The sequence below is a fragment of the Rana temporaria genome, chromosome 2 (genome assembly GCF_905171775.1).
Source record: "Rana temporaria chromosome 2, aRanTem1.1, whole genome shotgun sequence".
NCBI lineage: Eukaryota > Metazoa > Chordata > Amphibia > Anura > Ranidae > Rana > Rana temporaria.
In genome coordinates, this window is record NC_053490.1 from 280,360,217 (window position 1) to 280,380,509 (window position 20,293).

The following is a 20,293-nucleotide window of genomic DNA, read 5'->3' on the forward strand; positions in this document are numbered from 1 at the left end:
CTGACACGGTATTGCGTTTGCAAGGGTCTCAACAAGGGTGTCAGGCTGCGGAGACAAATTTTGCGTGCTTGCAAGAGTCTCCATGAGTGTGGGGCTGCTGAGACGGTATTGCGTTTGCAAGGGTGTCAGGCTGCTGAGACAATTTTCTGTGCTTGCCAGAGTCTCCATGAGTGGGGGGCTGCTGAGACGGTATTGCGTTTGCAAGGGTCTCAACAAGGGTGTCAGGCTGCGAAGACTAATTTTGCGTCGTTGCAACGGTCTTAACAGGTGTCAGGTTGCGGGGCTGAGATTGTGTGGTGGCAATTATTTTTTTTCTGCACTTTTATATTTCTTTTTGCGTTTTATTTTTTTATTTTTTTGCGTTTTTTTTTTTTTTATTTTTTTTGCGTTTTTGTTTTTGTTTTGTAAGGGTCATGTGTTGCAAGGGTCTTAACAAGGGTGTCAGGCTGCTGAGACGATTTAGTGTGGTTGCAAGAGTCTCGATGAGTGTGGGGCTGCTAAGACGGTATTGCGTTTGCAAGGGTCTTAACAAGGGTGTCAGGCTGTGGAGACGAATTTTGCATCGTTGCAACGGTCTCAACAGGTGTCAGGTTGCTGGGCTGAGATTACGTGGTGGCAATAGTTTTTTTTTTTTTTTTTTTTTTTTTTGCGTTTTATATATTTTTTTCCTTTTTGCGTTTTTTTTTGCATTTTGTAAGGGTCATGTGTTGCAAGGGTCTCAGCAAGGGTATCAGACTGCTGAGATGATTTGCATGGTTGCAAGGTCTCAATCAATAAGAATTGGGTTACTGAGAAAGGATAGAAACACCTGGTTTGTTTGTACCTTAAGCAAGCAGGATAAGGTAGAAGGACAACGCCTGTTTGGATCGTAGGTTCCATAGGGGCCACTAATGAACGATATGGGAGACAACGAATGGTAGCAAATTGATAGAACATAAAGAATGTAATAACAAATCTTACTTGCGACAGTGGGCCATGCGAGTGAGTTCGCGGCGGACTGTGGCTGGAGTGAAACATGTCGGGAACGTGTAGCGTGATACCGTGCATGGGGCAAAACAAGGAGGTTTGGTGTAGAAAATAGAACACGAGAAGTGCGTATCAATGCTTTGTAAGCTCCACTGCGGGAACCAAACATATGGTACAGGTGACACCATGAGTGGCCACAAATTTGACAGTGAACGTGCGACTGGGTTTGCTTTGGTCTGGAGTGGATGTGCAACACATCCCAAGAGTGTATTGTGGCGCCATGCATGACACACAGGCAATAACTTTGGTAAATAAATGAGAGAGAAGAGCCGTGAACAAACAATTCGTAAGTTCCGCTGCGGGAACTAAAACACACGACATGGGGGAAACAATGAATGACAACGGTAGAAAGTATGCAATGTATCTGATACAAAATGGTTGTAAAATGCATGAAATGAATCCGATACGAATTGATAGTAAGGAGTATTGAACGAATCTGATACGAATTGGTTGTAGAGTGTATGCTACCCCTTGCTTTGAAACCGAACACCTACCAACCACCCATCCCCCCAGGCTAATCAAGTGCAGAGAAGGCACCATGTGAGTCCAATTACCACCTCAATCTGCCAAAGAACCCATACAAACACATGTCAATCTCCAAATGAATCGTATGTTTGGCAGAAGGAAGTTGCAAATGTATTATGCCTGAGCCGAATGATGTTGGAACATAAGCAAAAGTAACTCAGGCAGATTTTTTCCCAAAAGGGATGCAGGATAGGAAGCATAACGAATTGTAAGATTGCACAAGATTCGAAAAGGTTTGAATCCTACCTGCGACAGTAAGCGGGAACCGCCGGCGAAGACCATGAAGGGAGAAGCCGCAAAGCGCTTGCGATGTCGAATGCGATTGAATGCGCAGACTCACGGACATGAGGTGAGCTGGGAAGAGTCGGCCCAGTGACGTGTAGTACTGCACACTGAACCGACAAAGAGCATGTGTGAGTGGGCTGTTTAAATACCCTCCGGGCTCCTCCCATAAACTCAGGCCACCATACTGGCCTTCTTATTTATTAAGTAAACACCAGGAAAGGTACTACAAAATCTTAGAAAGATGGTATAGATGCCCTGTTGATATGTATAAAATCAATAAAGAAAATGAAGAAGTATGTTGGAGATGTCAAGATGCAAGAGGTACAATGTCACATTTCCAGGGGGTGCTGGCGTTTTGGTCAAAAATCTATAATATATAACAAAGAATCACAGGACTCTGTACAACCAGATGTTTTAGCCTCTGTATTGTCAATGATTCTGGTTTCTATAAAGTCCATAAAGAAAGATATTTTAAGACATGCTAACTGAAGCACGAACAGTTATAGCTCAAAATTGTAACTTTTTTCTTACTTCTTTCCTTTCTTTTTTTCTTTCCTTTCTTTTTTTTGGGGGGGGAGGAGAATTGGTAGGGCTTTTTGGATTTATGTTTGTTAGTTTGTATGAGTCTAAAAAACAATCTTGGGATAATGGATAGATATATACTAATTGAGAAATCTTAGATAGCATATTCAAGATAAATAAATAGGAATTAATATATATATATATATATATATATAATGGCAATGGTTTATAACTGGGTTTATAGGATACCCAAAATAATATTTTTTTTATGTTGTGTATATTTGTGTAAAAATGGAAAATTTATAAAATAAAGATATGAAAAAGAAAACAAAAAAGCAGCGCTCTATGGGTAAAAGTCAGAGTTGTGTAAATATATATGTATATAGAAATATATACTCCTTGGATTGTAAGAAACCTGATCAGAAAGCCCTTCTGAAAGGGGTCCTAAAGTTTAACTCTAGGCATACAGCTAAATGCACAGATGAATTACATATAAGAGCCGGTTCACACTTCCGCGGCACGACTTCGGGGACGACTCTGCAAGTCGTCCTGAAGACGACTTCAGAGGCAACCCGCAAAACGACTTCTGTATAGAAGTCAATGCAGGTCGCCCCGTGCCGCCCCCGAAGTCGTGCAGGAACCTTTTTCTAAGTCGGAGCGACTTGCGTCACTCCTATTAGAACAGTTCCATTGCATTGAATGGGACGCGACTCGTCAGGCTGCTGAGCCGCCTGACGAGTCGCCCCAGTGTGAACCGGCTCTTAGGGAGCTGTTTTACCTGTCAAGGAATTTTAATTTCTGTCTATCCTGTTTTGAGTTTTACAAAGCTCTGCCATAGACTTCAGATCTCTCAATAAAAAGGACCTGCCATAGCCCATGCTATTACAATGGATGTTGTTCATCCTTTGTGAATGCAATAAAGTTCAATCAAAACCAATATATAATAAAGGCACAGTGTAAAAAAATCAAATTGAAAATTAAATAAATGATAAAATAAGGAAAAAGATGAAAGCACTGTATTCACACGCACAAACAAACAAGCACATCACACGTGAGGTATTATTGCAAACATCAGAGTGAGAGCCATCTTGTGCAACTCTAAACTTGTAACCTGTAAAGGCTTTTACAGCATTGCCTATAGAGATTTTTAGGTACCATAGTCTGTTGTCATTTCAAGGGCAATACACAATTTGAAACCCTGATATGTTAGGTACAGTATCTATTTACTCAGCATAACGTACAGTAGGTGAACCCGATTTTGTGTCAATCTCGCTCTCTTTCTCGGCGAGATTGAGCACCTACGAGCCCCATCGCGGGAGCCAGCGCCGAGCTGGCTTGCCACGATGGAGACAGAGCCGTCATAGAAGCGACGGGAGATCCGACTTGGATTCCCGCCAATTCTACACGCGTGCGGCGTTTGTTATGAATCCTGAGGGGGAAGTCCCCGCCGGATTTTAAATAAAAATCCGGCATGGGTCCCCCCCTCAGGAGCATACCGGGCCCTTAGGTCTGTTATGGGTTGTAAGGAGAGCCCCCCCTACGCCGAAAAAAAACGGCGTAGGGGGTCCCCCTACAATCCATACCAGACCCGTATCCAAAGCACGCTACCCGGCCAGCCAGGAAGGGAGTGGGGACGAGCGAGCGCCCCCCCCCCCCTCCTGAGCCGTACCAGGCTGCATGCCCTCAACATGGGGGGGTTGGGTGCTCTGGGGCAGGGGGGCGCACTGCGGCCCCCCACCTCAGAGCACCCTGTCCCCATGTTGATGAGGACAGGGCCCCTTCCCGACAACCTACCACATGGTAGGTATCACATGGGTAGGTACAGAGCATGATGGGACTGTGAGGCCTATATAGGTCCGATGCAAGGCGCGCATCCGTCATTTCAGCGAGGAGGACCAGCGAGTCAACATCGGGAGAAGAAGAGAAGTGAAGAACATGACGTCACAGCGTGGAAGAAGACGTACAGCACGGAAGAAGGGACCGGACTGCGAGACGAAGAACCGGGGTGCGACGAGTCAACAGCGGAGAGCGGCGAGACCCCCCGGATAGCGGAGAAGACCCGTCGGGATAGCGGAAGAAGAAGAGCCCCGCCGAAGACGCCGGAGGAAACCCGCCGGGGGGGTGGGGGCTTTTTTAAAAGCCACCCCCCCCCCGGCGGTGGAAGAGAACCAGACGGCGGCCCCCACCCACCCGAAGACGTCAAAGAAGAAGCCCCCCCTGGTAAAAGAGCTAATAAAGAAGACAGGGGGCGGCCTCCGGAGCAGAAAAATAAAATATTTTAATACACTGTGTGGTTTATTTGTGTTTTTACCACTTTTCTTGCAGGTGAATGGGTAGGGGTACGATGTACCCCATACTCATTCACTTAGGGTGGGGGGGGCCGGTATCTGGGGGCCCCCTTATTAAAGGGGGCTCCCAGATTCCGATAAGCCTCCCGCCCGCATACCCCGACAACCAACGGCCAGGGTTGTCGGGAAGGGGCCCTGTCCTCATCAACATGGGGACAGGGTGCTCTGAGGTGGGGGGCCGCAGTGCGCCCCCCTGCCCCAGAGCACCCAACCCCCCCATGTTGAGGGCATGCAGCCTGGTACGGCTCAGGAGGGGGGGGGCGCTCGCTCATCCCCACTCCCTTCCTGGCTGGCCGGGTAGCGTGCTTTGGATACGGGTCTGGTATGGATTGTAGGGGGACCCCCTACGCCGTTTTTTTCGGCGTAGGGGGGCTCTCCTTACAACCCATAACAGACCTAAGGGCCCGGTATGCTCCTGAGGGGGGGACCCATGCCGGATTTTTATTTAAAATCCGGCGGGGACTTCCCCCTCAGGATTCATAACAAACGCCGCACACGTGTAGAATTGGCGGGAATCCAAATCGGATCTCCCGTCGCTTCTATGACGCGCTTGCTGGGATGTGCTGTCACTATTCCAGTGAGTGTGAGATGTCGGCGAGATCTCGGCACCCTGTCGCCGAGTATCAGCGCGACGCTGTCCTGCTAAAAGCACAATATCACAAACACCTACTGTAGTCTTTTGAATCTTACCAAACAATTTGGTTTTATATTGTATTTGTGTGCACTAAATGTATTAAACTGTACAATCAAAATTTTGCATATGATAAATTGCTGCACAAATATCATGCAAAATAAAGAATTGCAGCACCCACCATTTTATTTTTCAGGGGCTTTGCTTTCAGACAATATATGTTGTTTGGGGGTTCTAAGTCATTTTTTAGCAAAAAAAATGCAGATGTTTACATGTATGTGAGAAATGTCAGAATTGGCACAGACAACAAGTGGTTAACAAATCATTGAAAGAGCAGAGATAATATGTTGCTTGCATATTTCTGTTTATTCCAATCATAGATCTATTCTAATTGGGTAACTTTCCTTTTTTTATTTATTAAATAAGCCCAGTAGTGTTTTGCAAAGGAGAATTAAGTATGTTGAATCAAGTGTAACATTTGAAATGATTAGAATCTGCATTTTATATTGACTGACAACCAATCTTAAACAGAAAATAGCAGCTATAAGCATTTTGAGCAATCTATTTTCTTGCAACTTGTACCTCAGGACAGGTTTATCATTTACAAATGATTTTACCTTGCAGCAATAGACAATTAATGGCAGTAGGTAATTCACCAAATTATTCTTATCACAAATTGCACTGAGCGGTAAATTGTTATGCCATGGGTCAATAAATCCTAGTCAAATAATTCCAAGAGAAAAGTTTGACAACCTTCCTGCAGATTTCATCAGTTTTTTTAAACAGCCACATGATGTGATTAAAATCATAAAATGATAAACAGAATTCATTACTGGAGGCAGCACAGTATTTATGTTATGTACAAATCTATCAAAATCCACTAGGAAGTGAATGCACAATACTTAAAGGAGAAGTAGGGCCAAAGCTTATTTGGCTGTACTTCTTCTAGGGATCACAGGAGAGCACTTACCATAGTTCTGCACTTCTGCATTCCAGACATCACAGAGCCAGTCTGAGCTCTGCAGTGATCCCAGCAACAATGTCAGGATCCACCCAGGTGCCAGTCACTGGCTCTCTGCTCACTGAAGACCAAGGTTTGAGCAATCAGCAGTCTTTGGTCGCTCAGTTCTAGGTGTAGAGCTGGCAGGGGACAGCTGCAGAATCGGATAGATGCTGCAGCCATCTAGGTGAGTATGTATTTTTTATTAGAAGCTCTTTTAAGTAGATTGCAGTTTACTTAAATCCTAACTCCAGGTTTTATTTCACTTTAAAAAGTTCATTTGGGTCAAGTTGGCCAAAAAAAATATTTCTATTACTAATATATTCTCCAGCTGTCAGAGCTTTAAACTGCATGCAGTATCATCTACATACAGCATACAGCTCTGGGCTCTCTCTCTATATATTCAGTATATACACATATCAGCCTTTTACAGAAAACTGTGTAGCGCTTGGTTACTTCCAAGTACCGGTGCTTTGTTAAATTTAGAGGGGGATCAGAGAGTTAGTTGGCTCTGATCCAGTTAATCTGTTTAAATTGGGTCCCTGTCTCAGCTTGGCTGTGGGCTATTCTGTTGTTCCTGGGGTGCTGTTCCCACCCCAGGACGATAGGTGGCAGAAGTGGAGTTGAGGTTTGGGTGCTTTTCCCCAGAATCCTATCAGGAGGGTTTCTCCTCGCTGTGCATGCTGGGGGAGGGTATTTATGAGACAGACGCCATTGGTCTGGGTCCTTCTTTGAGTGCGGCACCCACATTTTGGGCTACTGCATCACGGCCCCCCCCCCCGGAGAAAATGGCCTTCCAGGTCGGGGTGCACGTACCACAAGATGTTCCTGGTTCCGAGACCATGTTGGTCTGGACATTTAAAGCTGTGGCGGGGCCCCAGTAATCGACTGGGTCCCCAATCCTGAGAAGATCCCAAACAAGATAGCTGTTCGGTGGGGAGTCCATCTGAGGAGAGCCAAGAGAGGCTGGCAATCCAATAGGGTCTCGACATTCCACCGTGATCAAGGGACCAATTACTGAAAGGATGGACATTGGTCACCTGTCAGTCGGTAACCTGTAAACTACCTGAAGGAGATCCAGGCCGGAGTCTATTAAGGAGGATTACCTCTGCTACCTCAATCCTAAGGAGGGTCTGTGGCAGAGACTTTTCCTCTAAGTTCCGAGTGATACTCTGGCTGCCAGGTCAGTGAGAGAGGCCTGTCCAGGTACGCTATACCCACTCCGGCTGGCGTGGCGAAGAAGACTAAGTGTTGTTGGAAGCAGGACTGTTTCCCTATTGCGACGCCTGAATCTGCTATTTCTCCTTTTACTTCAACTCTTCTATCACCACAAAGTTTTATTGTTTTTACCCGGCTGGGTAATAAAGAGCACAGAAAAAGACACCTGTCATGGACATTCCGTTAATGCTACATTCACCATACACCCTTAGACGGCGGAGGAGCCATGAGGTAACATGCCACCCAAAACAAACACGCAGCTCCTTCGGGGGTAGTGCTACAACTGCATACAGAATGTTCAAAATGTTTATGATTAGAAGGATGTGGGCTAATCAGGGCTGGATTTACATATTAGGTACCTATAGTCTCAGAAACATTTTATTGCTTTCATTAGCTCGTGGAGCATGGGGCAACTCTTCCAGCTGGGTACAATCTTTTGTTATTTTTCTCTTTTTATTCTTTTTAAAGGCCTGGGACCACTGGTGCTTTGTATGTGTAAAGGTTTCTTATATCAATCTTTATTGCCATGGTTGCTCACCTGAGAACATTTTCTTTCCTTACAAAGCTGTTGTGCTTGTTTAACTTATTTCTAAAAACTATGAAAATTAAAAAAGAATGGAAAACAAAATTAAATCTTTTTGCAAATGTCACCTATGTTATTTTGAAAACAACTGTTATTGTGTATAAAAAAGTACGAACATTATTCTATAATTTGTCCATTTATGGCACTACAGTGTATGTGTCTGGTGCAAAGCACAGCATAGCTATTTACTAATGAAATAAAGGCTTTTAAAAAAAAAATGTATTCAAGCAAGAAAAGACAAATTACATTTAAAGATTAGTAGTAAAAAAAATGACAGGGGTGGAAAATAATAGCTAAGGAGAGATTGGAGGAAAAAGTTAACTGGCGCTGGTAAAGTAAATTAAGGTTTACTTTTTTCACTTGCCAGATTGTTTTAAATGCCATTATAGGAAACTTACTTTATCACATAAAATTCACATAATATAACTAAGTAAAACCATACCAAGTAAAAAGTATATTGTCAAATGCAGGGGTAGGCAACCCTTGAAAGGTAGAGGTATGCATTAAGAACTTGTAAAATATCAAGGATCAAAAGATCGCATGGTGCAGCATGCTTTTTTTTTTTTTTTAAAGTGCCACATTAAACAGTAAGGACAGTTCAAAGAAAACCTAGAAAAAATATATTAATACTAATGTCACTGTAAAAACATAAAATTATTCTATATTTTAGCTCCAGTAAGAAACTTGGGCCCAGATTCACGTAGAATCGCGGTGGCGTAACGTATCGTAGATACGTTACACCGCCGCAAGTTTTCATCGCAAGTGCCTGATTCACAAAGCACTTGCGAGAAAACTTACGCTGGCATCCTTCGACGTAAGCCCGCGTAATTCAAAGGGGCGTGTGCCATTTAAATTAGGCGCGCTCCCGCCCCCTGACCTACTGCGCATGCTCCCTTTTGAATTTCCTGCCGTGATTTGCGCGAAGTGAAGTCATTTTTTCGAACGGCGACGTGCGTACTTCCGTATTCCCGGACGTCTTACGCAAGAAGGAAACATTTTTAAATTTCGACGCGGGAACGACGGCCATACTTTATACAGCACATACATACATACCAAAAACGACGACTAACTTTGCGACGGGAAACTAGACTAGCAGCGGCGTAGCGAACGCGAAAAACCGTCGTGGATCGCCGTAACTCCTAATTTGCATACCCAACGCTGGTTTACGACGCAAACTCCCCCCAGCGGCGGCCGCGGTATTGCATCCTAAGATTGGACAGCGTAAAACAATTACACCTGTCGGATCTAAGGGCTATCTATGCGTAACTGATTCTATGAATCAGTCGCATAGATACTCTGAGAGATACGACGGAGTATCTGAGATACTCCATCGTATCTCGGCTGTGAATCTGGCCCTCTGTATTTAATGTCATTCGCATTTTTTCTCCTGCTTGGAAAGTTATTTTGTCAACCCAAGTCTAATGCAAGGGTTATATACAGAGTGTAGGAATCAAGAGTTTGTTATGTGCAGAGTGAGAAGGGCAGGAGTGTGTTATGTCTAGAGTGCAGGGGTCAGGAGTATGTAATATACTGCACACCGGAGTCAAACTTGTGGAACACTCAGAGTACAGGGGTTTAGTGTGCAATGAACAGAGTGCAGGGGTCAGGAATACGGGCAACATGTGGTCCAGGGTACAAGTGCAGGGGTCAGGAGTATGTAAGGTACATAGTGTAGGGTTCAGGAGACTAAAAACCCTAGTGCACAGAACCCCTATAATTCATTCCACCTACTCTTTCCATAGCACAGCAGAGGCATTTTCACAACACTCCCGTATAGACACATGCCCATACACTCACATGCTGTATGTACACATGCTCACACCCACATACAATCACCCACACACTCACTTATTTTTTTCTCTTATGTATCTTGGCTGGCATAGCTGGCTGTCCCTCCAGCTTCTTTTGAAGAAAGCAAGCAGGAGATGGTCCTGAGGAAAAGCAGCATAACATTCCCTGTCCCCTTTTTAGGGCTGCCCTTCTAGTGTGTTTACAGGATTGAGGCTTCTCCAGAAGCAGCATGTCAAGCAGGCACAGCACCAGGGAGCATGGACTGCAGAGTCTGCACCCAGGGCACCAGACAATAGATGTGAAACATATGTTCCAGGTGCCTGACACTAACAACGCCATTGCAGCGGGATAGCAGTCTAGCCAACAAATAGCCATGATCAACAAGTAGATTGTCAACAACCTTTTGCTGACCCCAGTTATAATGCATTTTTAAGCAAAGCTTGCAAACAGTGCTTATTTTCTGGGTATGTTTAAACATACAGAAGCCTCTTTCAGTGCTTCTGAAAAACAGATTTTTAACCAGCTTGTCCCAAAAATGTATCTAATCAGCATTTGGTTCAATAAAGGTACTGTTTAGGGTCTTCCTTGGTCTAGGCTTTAAAGCAGCTGCTCAAAAAACAATTCATACTTCACAATTCTATACTTCTAGAAGTATTGTAAATGAAGGCATTATATAAATCATCAGTATGCGCTACCAGTCTGAGCTCCCCTGCATAGATTGCAAAAGTCAGATATCATGTCACGTCTACAATAAATAATAAAAAAAATACTTACATTATAGGTCTCTATGCTCAGGTTTAAGCTTTCACAAAATAAATGAGCATGTGTTTAAGTAGTAAAAATGTAAAAAAAAAACTTGCATAGGTAAACTTAGAACAAACATTATCAACAGTTTGCAGTAATAAGAACAGGCAGCCAAATAGCCAAGAGGAGGAGTGAAGACAGACTTTTCCGCAGAATTCTAAGAGAGCCTCTGAATCAATTTCCGCACATCAGCTCCAATTTTGTGTCACTTGGAATTTGTAATAATAGTATAAAATAATTAGCTATTTTAATCTGATGTGGGTGGGCCATTATGTTGAATTATTCACAGTAATTATTAAGAAAAAATACCCCTGTACTTAGTAGAATGTGTCTTTTTTCATTAATTAAGCACCAAACATTTTTGATATGTATAGTTTTAGAATTACAATTCAATGGGAAATGTTAGCGAAAGAATAGACTCATGTTAAGAAGTCTTTCAATCTTGTAACTTTCAATTTAGCAATTTTGGCTTTTTTGGATGAGATGGTAACCCAGTAATTAAAGCATGCTTTACAGAACTTGGAATTGGAAAGAGATCCTCTATTACACAGTTCTATTTTCACAGATACAAAATAAGAACTAACAACCCAGCTTTACAGATTTTTCTGACTAAGCACTAGAATCATAAATAAAGGTGTTTAACTTATAACATGCCAGACTTAACTGGTCTGTTCTCAGGGACAATGGCATGCACTATAGAATTAGGAACACTGGTGATACTAGATGGAGAATAAAAGCCAACAGCCTTGCATATGACCTCTGGTTCCATTATAGACCAATTTAAGGCTGTTTGAACCATTTTACTGTACTGCTTGGAACACATTCCAAGGCAAATACATTTAGATAAAGGGGTTATAATAAGCAGGTGGTTACTTTAGCATATCAACATTCAAGAAATAAGGATAGGAAAGAGTTGATGGGGGTATAAGAAAAGGCAGAACAACAAGTTTCAACAACAATTGTTTTGTTTTGTTTTCAGCAGAATACAGTTAAGAATTTAAGGACGGAGAAGTGAGGGCAACTGACTATTGACAAAAGATGTGTTTAGATATATAGTCTAAAATGTACATGTTGCGGTATTGTTGGACACCCTCAGGAGATCAAACCCACCTACACAGATACAATACACATACACTATAAGACACATATTGAATTGGGTTTATGGTGTATGTGATTACTTGTGATGTTTGTGGGATACAATATGTAGGCTGCACAATAAGGAGGGTGTGTGATACACTAAGGGATCACATGCAAGATAGAAAATAGAGAAGATAAAATAACACATTTGCCCAAACATTTTATTGATGTGTATGGTACATATACTAAATCTTTGAAAATACAAGTCATTGAATGTGTAGATAGACCCATTGGGGGGGGGGGGGGGGTGAGTGATAGGCACAGAGGCTATAAGTATTAGAGTCCAAAAAAATTACTAGATGGTCCACATACTAGAGCAGCTTATCCAAGAGCATAGTTCACTCCGTAGTAAAAGGAAAAAACAGGAAAGCGCCACTAAGTGTAGTAGATCGTAAAATGTTTTTTTTTCCTACTCACAAGACTTCCTCCTCCGGCTCCTGGCACCAGCAGGCTTTCCCCCCACCGAAGGAGCATCCAAATGAATGACAGACACAGCACACAGCACCACCGCAAATTAGATGAGCTTGCTTTATCTTGTGAGTCCATTATAGGAGTAAATAAACATTTTAAGATCTCCTACACTTAATGGTGTTTTTCCCTTTTTTCTTGCTAGTATAGATAGCTTGTGATACTTCTTGTCCTTCCTTTTCCCTTCTCCCTTCCCCTTGCCAACATTTTTCCACTTCCCTTCTTTTCCTTTTTTTTCTTCTCCTTTCACCCTTTCCTTTCCACACCCTCATTCCATTCTTTTCACCTTTCCTCCTTTCTTTCTTTTCTTTTCCCCTTTTTCTCTTCTCCCCTCTCCCATAATGGTGGATATGTTAATATTAGTAATGTCATTATGTACTTTGAAATATTTGAGATTGTACCTACAATTATGAAATTATCTTCACTATTTGGTTATTTAATATTTTCTTAATATTGTATATATAATGATTTTACATGTGTATGTGTGTTAATAACTACTTTAATAAAAGTCAAGGATCTTAGGACTGTAATGGGATGTTTCCTATGATTATAAATGGCCTGTGACACCTCTTGTCTTTCCTTTTTCTTTTGCTTTACCTCCTTTCCTTTAAAACAGGATATATATATATATATATATATATATATATATATATATATATATATATATATATATATATATATATATATATATATATATATATATATATATATATATTTGCGTGTATAAATTGGTTCATGATCCAATGATTGCACTTACACATAGATGAGTAAAATTACTTTTTTAGATGTGTAGTTTTGTTGATGGGCATTAAATGCTAGAACTGTACAAATGTGTTTATGATCTGATGCACTTTGGCTACATGGGTTAGACGTGTAGTCAATCAATGTGTATACTCTTTTGCAGTATGTGCATTGACCAGCATTTCTCCACATCAGATACAGTAAATGCAGAAACAATTGTTTTCTTTGTGCCCAATTAAAAATGATTAGGAACAGGTCACGGCCTCCTCTTGAAGAGGATCTTCTGGAAACCTCCATTTTACTGAACACGGAGAGGGATCTCAGCAGACGTTTCGTTTTTAATAACATTCTTGATACATTTGCTAATTCTTCCTTTGTTCTACAAGTTTTTTCTTTAACCGCCCTGGCGGTATGATTCTGTCTGGAATTACGTACCAAAAGCGGTACAATTATTTTGCAAGGAAATTTGGCGTTTTACACTGTAGGCCTGCAATTCTTAGGAATAACTCATTTAAATCTGACCAAACAAGAGTGTAGTAGGCATCCCGGGTATGATTTAAAAAAAAAAAAAAATTATAAATTATAATATAATAAATAATTATAAATAATTATAACAAATAATAATATAATTATAATAAAAATTATTCAATAATGTAATCAACTCAAAATCTCTGAAATTTGCTCAGTTGCAGAATTGTCGCTGTCATTACTTTTATTTTTTATGACGAATTTCCCCACAAATCGCTATCGCCCAAGTGATTATAATTTATTATCGCTGTTTTCTAGCTGCTCTAAAACCATTTTTGACATAAAGGGACACTTTTGGACAATCTACAATTTGCAGTCAGAAAGAACAGTTTTTATTATACAAAAGAACATGTAGGGCACTGGACAGACCACTAGGGACAAGGGGTGTTACATACAGTACTGTAATATATAAGATTACAGTATACTGTATGTATTGTGTTTGTTTACTTTTTTGAATTTAGCACCGTTCTCCGCTCCCGTGCGTCGTAACGTCGCAGGGAACGGAGATTGGCGGCACACGGGGACACTGTGAATCGAGCGAGGACCTGCTCGCTCACACAGCAGGGATGCATCGCTGGATCCAGGGACAAGGTAAGTAACTTGTCTGTGGATTCAGCGAGCAGGTAAGCCGCGCCGCTGCACACTCTGCACAGCTACCCCGAGCGTGACTCGGGGATACCGATCTTAACATTGAAAATCCACCCCGAGTCACGCTGGGAGGTTAAAGCTGAATACTAAAAAAAATGATAATTATCCCAGATAATTATCCCAGTCATGTAAGATGTCAGCAAACAGTAAATGGAGGGATTACATAGACAGCAACAATTGCATCTTAAAGATATTACAAAGAGGTTTGTAGTTGACATTTTAAATACAAATATTGTGGGTACAGTTAGAGCCGGTTCACACAGGGGCGACCTGTCAGGCGACTCAGCCGTCTGACAAGTCACAGTCTGCTCTATTCAATGAAACTGTTCTAATAGGAGCGACCTAGAAAAAGATTCCTATACAACCTTGGGGTCGACTCGGGGCGACTTGCATTGACTTCAATACAGAAGTAATTTTGCAAGTTGCCTCTCAAGTCGTCTTAAGATCACCTTGCCGAGTCGCCCCCAAAGTCGTGCTGCCCCTGTGTGAACCAGCTCTTAAAGTGCACAGTAACTCCACATAACTAATAACACCATCTTAAGGACTGGGTAATGCAATTTTTTTCAGCTCTTTATCACTCTCGTCATACTTAGCAACATTTGCCTAACAACATCCTTGATAAATCTTCCCATTCGACCTTCACTCTCACTAGAGGGATACTGCTATAGTCTACAGAAATGATGTCAACATCTTGAAGAGTGGGTTATAGAATACTTTCAGCTCTGTAAATCATCATCCTCATCATATTTAACAACACTTGCTTAATCAATTTCTGGTCATCCTGACCATATTTAGAGACAACTGCTTGATCAATTACTGTGTAGGTAGTTTTCCAGTCATCTGTTTCTTTGTTGTTATATACATCTTAGATGTTGTTCACCAAGCACAAATATGTAGAAATGTGGGGTAATTATTTTTCAGAATATATTTGTATGATTGTGATATAAATACAACGCAAAGTATAATTTTTTTGTGTTACATTGTGGTATCTAACAAAAAAAGACAAAGTTTCGGTAGTGTGTTGTTAACTGTAGTGGTTGTGTTGAAACAGGTCGAAATATAAGATAGGACTGCATACCTATTTTTCACTAGTGGTTCCCAGAGTATCAGTCTGCCCTACCAGTCTGAGCTCCACTAAATAGATTGCAAGAGGCAGATATCGTGTCAAATTTAGCTACCTAAGCCACTGCATTTATTTGTGTCGTTAACATTTGCCTAGAGTTAAGCTTTAACTGCTCTTTCTATCAGTACATAATTCTATGTCTTCTGTCCTATACTTGCAGATAAAAGCTATTGTCTTAAAAACCTTTATATGCACGTTTTTCACGTTTCCCATTAGGTTTCATCCAATTGTGATGTTAGCAGAATTTAAATGGTGTGATCTGGTGACCTCCCAATGTTAACTTGTGGAAATTCTAATTCCTGATTGCATTGTATAGCAATATATACTATAAGCGCTGTGTAAACTGTTGGCACTATATGAATCATGTATTATAATTATAATAATACCATGATCTCTCTTTGTAATACTTAAATCATATATTTACATATTTAAACATAACACAGTTGATTCTTATCAAGGATAGCATTTCACTAAGGCCTCGTACACACCACCGGATCTATCCGCTGGAATTGATCCGCGGATCAGTTCCAGCAGATAAATCCGGTTGTCTGTACGGCCTAGCGGATATTTATCCGTGGAGATTTCTCGGCCGGATCGATTTCAAGCGGATATAAATTTCTTAGCATGCTAAGAAACATGCGCGACACGTCACCGCGGATGAATTCCGCGCGGATTTTGATCCGATGGTGAGTACAAGCCATCGGATCCAAAACCGGAGGAGGAATCTCCGCTGGAAACGGTCCGGCGGACCATTTCCAGCGGAGATCCCCTCGTGTGTACGGGGCCTAAGTGTATGAGTGAGATTTACTAAAACTGGTGCACTCAGTATCTGGTGCAGCTGTGCATGGTAACCAATCAGCTTCTTACTTCAGCTTGTTCAATTAAGCTTTGACAATAAAACCTTGAAGCTTATTGTTTACTATGATGAGCAGATTTTGCACTCTCCAGTTTTAGTAAATTAGCGTCTACCAAAATTATTATTCAGTTTCAAAAGGTGGTGTAAAGACTAAAAATGCATATAATTTGCCAGCACTTTTTCTGAACTACTGTACTTTAATTTGCTCAGTTTTTAGAGGGAAAATCCCTGCTTCAATAATATTGATATAAATTGCTGGTAAATAAGTGGTTTCATAATTGAATGTCTAAATTCAATGTCCATAAATGTTGACAACTACAAAATAACTTTTTACCATGGCAACTATGTATTTTTTAGTTTGAAAATATGTCACATCTCCTAGAAACTACTGTAAATTCCCTTACTCATGTAACTGGCTTACCGCCTCTACCAGAAATTTGAACAGAGTTTGGTCAGCACTATCTCTTATTACAACATTGGGACCCGTCATGGGATAATATAAAAGCTGGACCTCCCATTCAGCACTGAGCTGTAATGTTTTATTATATGCATAATAATGTACAAATATATTTGTTAAAATCTTTGCAATGCAGATAGTCAGCTTAGACCACGTTTCCTTAAGCAAAGCTGAATCAGGTAAATAATTTAAACAATGCTTGCACTTTCATTATTTCCTTTTCAGTCCTTTTTGTAGTTATTTTTATTTTTTTTGATCATAAATTTGGAAGGTCAGACTGACAATGAATTTCTCAAAGGAAAAACAAAAAACAAACAGATGCTGCTTTCGTTTTCTGCTTTCTAGAGCCTATGATGTAAAAACAATGAAGCTTTCACAATGAAAACTGCAGCAAGTTGTATTTTTTATCTGAAGTATAACATAATGTCTATGTTAACTTATAGAACAGTGCTGATCAATCAAAAGTAATTTACAGCTGAAAATAACATCCTCATAATCAACCCATTATGATGTTATTGTAATTCAGTTGTAAATAAAACACTAAATCTTATAGATAGATAAAATAAGAAACAGATAAATGAAATAGAATGATATTTATGATTCTGAGACCTTACTAATTCTTATCCTTAACTGCTAATCTAATCATTACCATTGATTTCAATTCTATATAAATAAGAATGTACAAACACAGAATAATGCTAACTAGGAAACACAGGGTGTTATTGTTACATCATTATTATGATTATGATTCATAATTTCTCTTTATTGTCATTTCTCAACAAAGTCCAGAGTTTAGGTGTGCAAAACCAGGATCTAGTTTCCAAGGTAAGCAGATTAGGTTTTACTGTAAATGTGTTATGAACCCTGTAATCATAGATAGCCTAAGTGTTTAAACGAAGGGGTCTGCTGAGTCATTGATCCATGACACCTGTAGTATATTGAGGTGTGTGTTAAGATTACTCAAAACAGAATATAAGTTAAAGAAACTGTAGAAGTTAGAAACAGTTATTCAAAAAACTCTCGAAAGATATGGAGTGGTTTTCATTCCCATCTTCCTTGAAGATTGCATTTGCCTTCTATTATGATGAATGTTCAGAGGTTTTAGGGTTGATTTACTAAACAGAAACTGGATGTTTACATTGCAAGAGAAGCTGCACTTTGCAAAGGAGTTTGCCCCAGAGCTTTCTGAATGTGGTACAATTGCCAGTCACGTGCAAGGAAAAATCTGCAATTTTGCTTGCACATGATTGGATGAGGGAAGTCAGTAGAGCATTGACTCATTCACAAAGCTCTGGGGCAAATTCCCTGGCAAAGTGCAACTTTCCTAGCAGAGTGAAATGTTGATTTGCCCTTAGTATATCAACCCCTTTTATTTATTTAGAATGTCTCCAATAGAAATCTGACCTTCTCTATTTCTAAAAGATTGTTAAAATTACTTTGGTTCATAAGCAGAGATTGAATACCCCTCTAAAACAAAGAGAATTAGGAATGCTGGATCCCATCAAATATTTTCATGCAACACAGTTCACTAACAAATAATATTCCACTCTTGAAACCCTATCCCACATGGGCCACAATCAGATCACAATTGGCTAGCCCCAAGCCAATTGAGCACCCAAGTGAGGATGGTATATGGTTTCATTTAGATTATCCTCCTTTATAGCCGACGGTCACCTATATATGGTGGTCTTGCCAAAAAGTCAGGTGATTCTGAATTAGGATATATAATTTCATATATTCTCTCACCCAAACAAAATCTTAGCTAAGTCCCCATTCAAACAGGTTTAGCGGGAGATTATTGGACCATTCAGGAGGCTAATATCCATAATTTTATAGCAGCTACAAATTTCATAGCCAGATCATGGAAGACATCACCTATCCCTTTGTTAAGAGCTAAACTCTCCTGGATAATAACCAATGCAAAATGATCTTCAATACTAAATGACAGGATGGGGGTCTTCAGAAGAGTTTAGGACCCATGAATTTAATACCTCCAGGGACACAACAAGAAAAGTGAGCAAGACAGAAACCACCTTTCTGACCATAACCTATTTTTTTTCCATCCCGTTCTTTTGTATTCCCCCTAGTGGGTTGAAAACTTTACAATTCCCCTTGTTTTTCTTACATACATTTTACCATAAGTGCAGTGGTTTTATGTAACTCTGTAGGGTTGATTTACTAAAACTGGAGAGTGCAAAATCTGCAAATGTGCATGGTAGCCAAACAGCTTCTAATTCCAGCTTGTTCCATTAAGCTTTGACAAAATGCCTGGAAACTGATTGGTTTCTATGCAGAGCTGCACCAGATTTTTCAGTCTTTGGTTTTAGTAAATCCACCAGTGTGTCTGCCATGGAAGGGCAAGGGAAATGGCTTTTGTAGACCGTTGATCGAGTGACTTACTTATATATAACGACTGTGAAAACACACAGACTATGATAAATTCTTATAAACAGATTTCCATTGCCTTAATTTACTAATTAAAAAGTCAGATAAAAAAGAGGGATTATGGCGCTCCAAAAGGTGTAATGTCCTTAATTAAAAATCGCGGATAGCTGTAATAGCAATTATAAGCAGTTCAATGCTGGTAAGTGGTATTTCAGAATAAAGAAGGCAGCCATCCTCAGAGGGTGTCCATTACCTCTGTAGACAAGTCAGTAGCAGAACTTCTGAACTTTTAACATCCAGTTGGCACCCCCCTTATTTTTCTAATTATAGTGGGAATGTTAAATAATGTAACCACACTGATTTTCTATATTGGCAATCTTAATTTATCTTGGGAAAACTTCATAAGAATTATCAAAAAGAAACAATTCAGAAACAGTCACTCATTAATTTTATACGGAAAATGATAGTCATACATAATATTTTTGCAACATACCTTGTCCGTAGGTTCTCAGCTACTGGCTCTCCATCATATACAGACAAAACATCGAAATCTTCTTCTAAGGCAAATGAATGGAACCACAATTGTATTCGATTTTTAGCCTCTGTACTAATTATCCATGTGCAGTTGGCATAATTTGGATATCCATATGGGAATCCCGGACTTTCTACTGTTCCATTGGGCTCATGTAGATTGAAACTACAGTTCTGACCTGAGGGAAGAATAAAAAGAAAATAATGTATTAGAAGACACATTATGATATATAATGTTACAAACACAAAGCAGTCATTGCAGTGTGTAAAATCTGACAATATCAGACAGAGCCGCATCTAGGTGTGTGACAAATTAATCACATATTCCTCACTGCTAGCCATGAATAATTCCTTAAATCAAATCACACATTTTCTCAACCGGTGATGTATATTTATTTAAAAAAAATCCCTAAACAACAGATTGTCTCACATAAAGCTATGTATGCATGCAAAACATTCCAAAATCACCATCAGAATATTTCATATTATTAGCTTAGAGCAATACACTGTTACGTCAGTCATCTCAGGCTTACATGAGACAGAGATGAGTCCCCAGCAGTGTTCTTAATGGACAGAAGAAGGATTTGTATAAGAACATATCATCCCCCATATCCACAAATTAATCTCAGAATACCTTCAGGTATGACAGGCTTCTGAATATGCTTTATGTAGTTTAACTTCAATAT

General features: G+C 40.3%; 1 protein-coding gene across 1 annotated transcript in view; it reads right to left on the bottom strand.

Annotated features, from left to right (window-relative positions):
• Positions 1-20,293, bottom strand: part of CSMD2 (CUB and Sushi multiple domains 2) — a 1,186,454-nt gene that overhangs the window by 1,005,727 nt on the left and 160,434 nt on the right. The window contains exon 2 of the mRNA XM_040337101.1: positions 19,570-19,786. Within this exon, the coding sequence (XP_040193035.1) occupies positions 19,570-19,786 (217 nt within the window). The remainder of the gene's footprint in view (positions 1-19,569; positions 19,787-20,293) is intronic.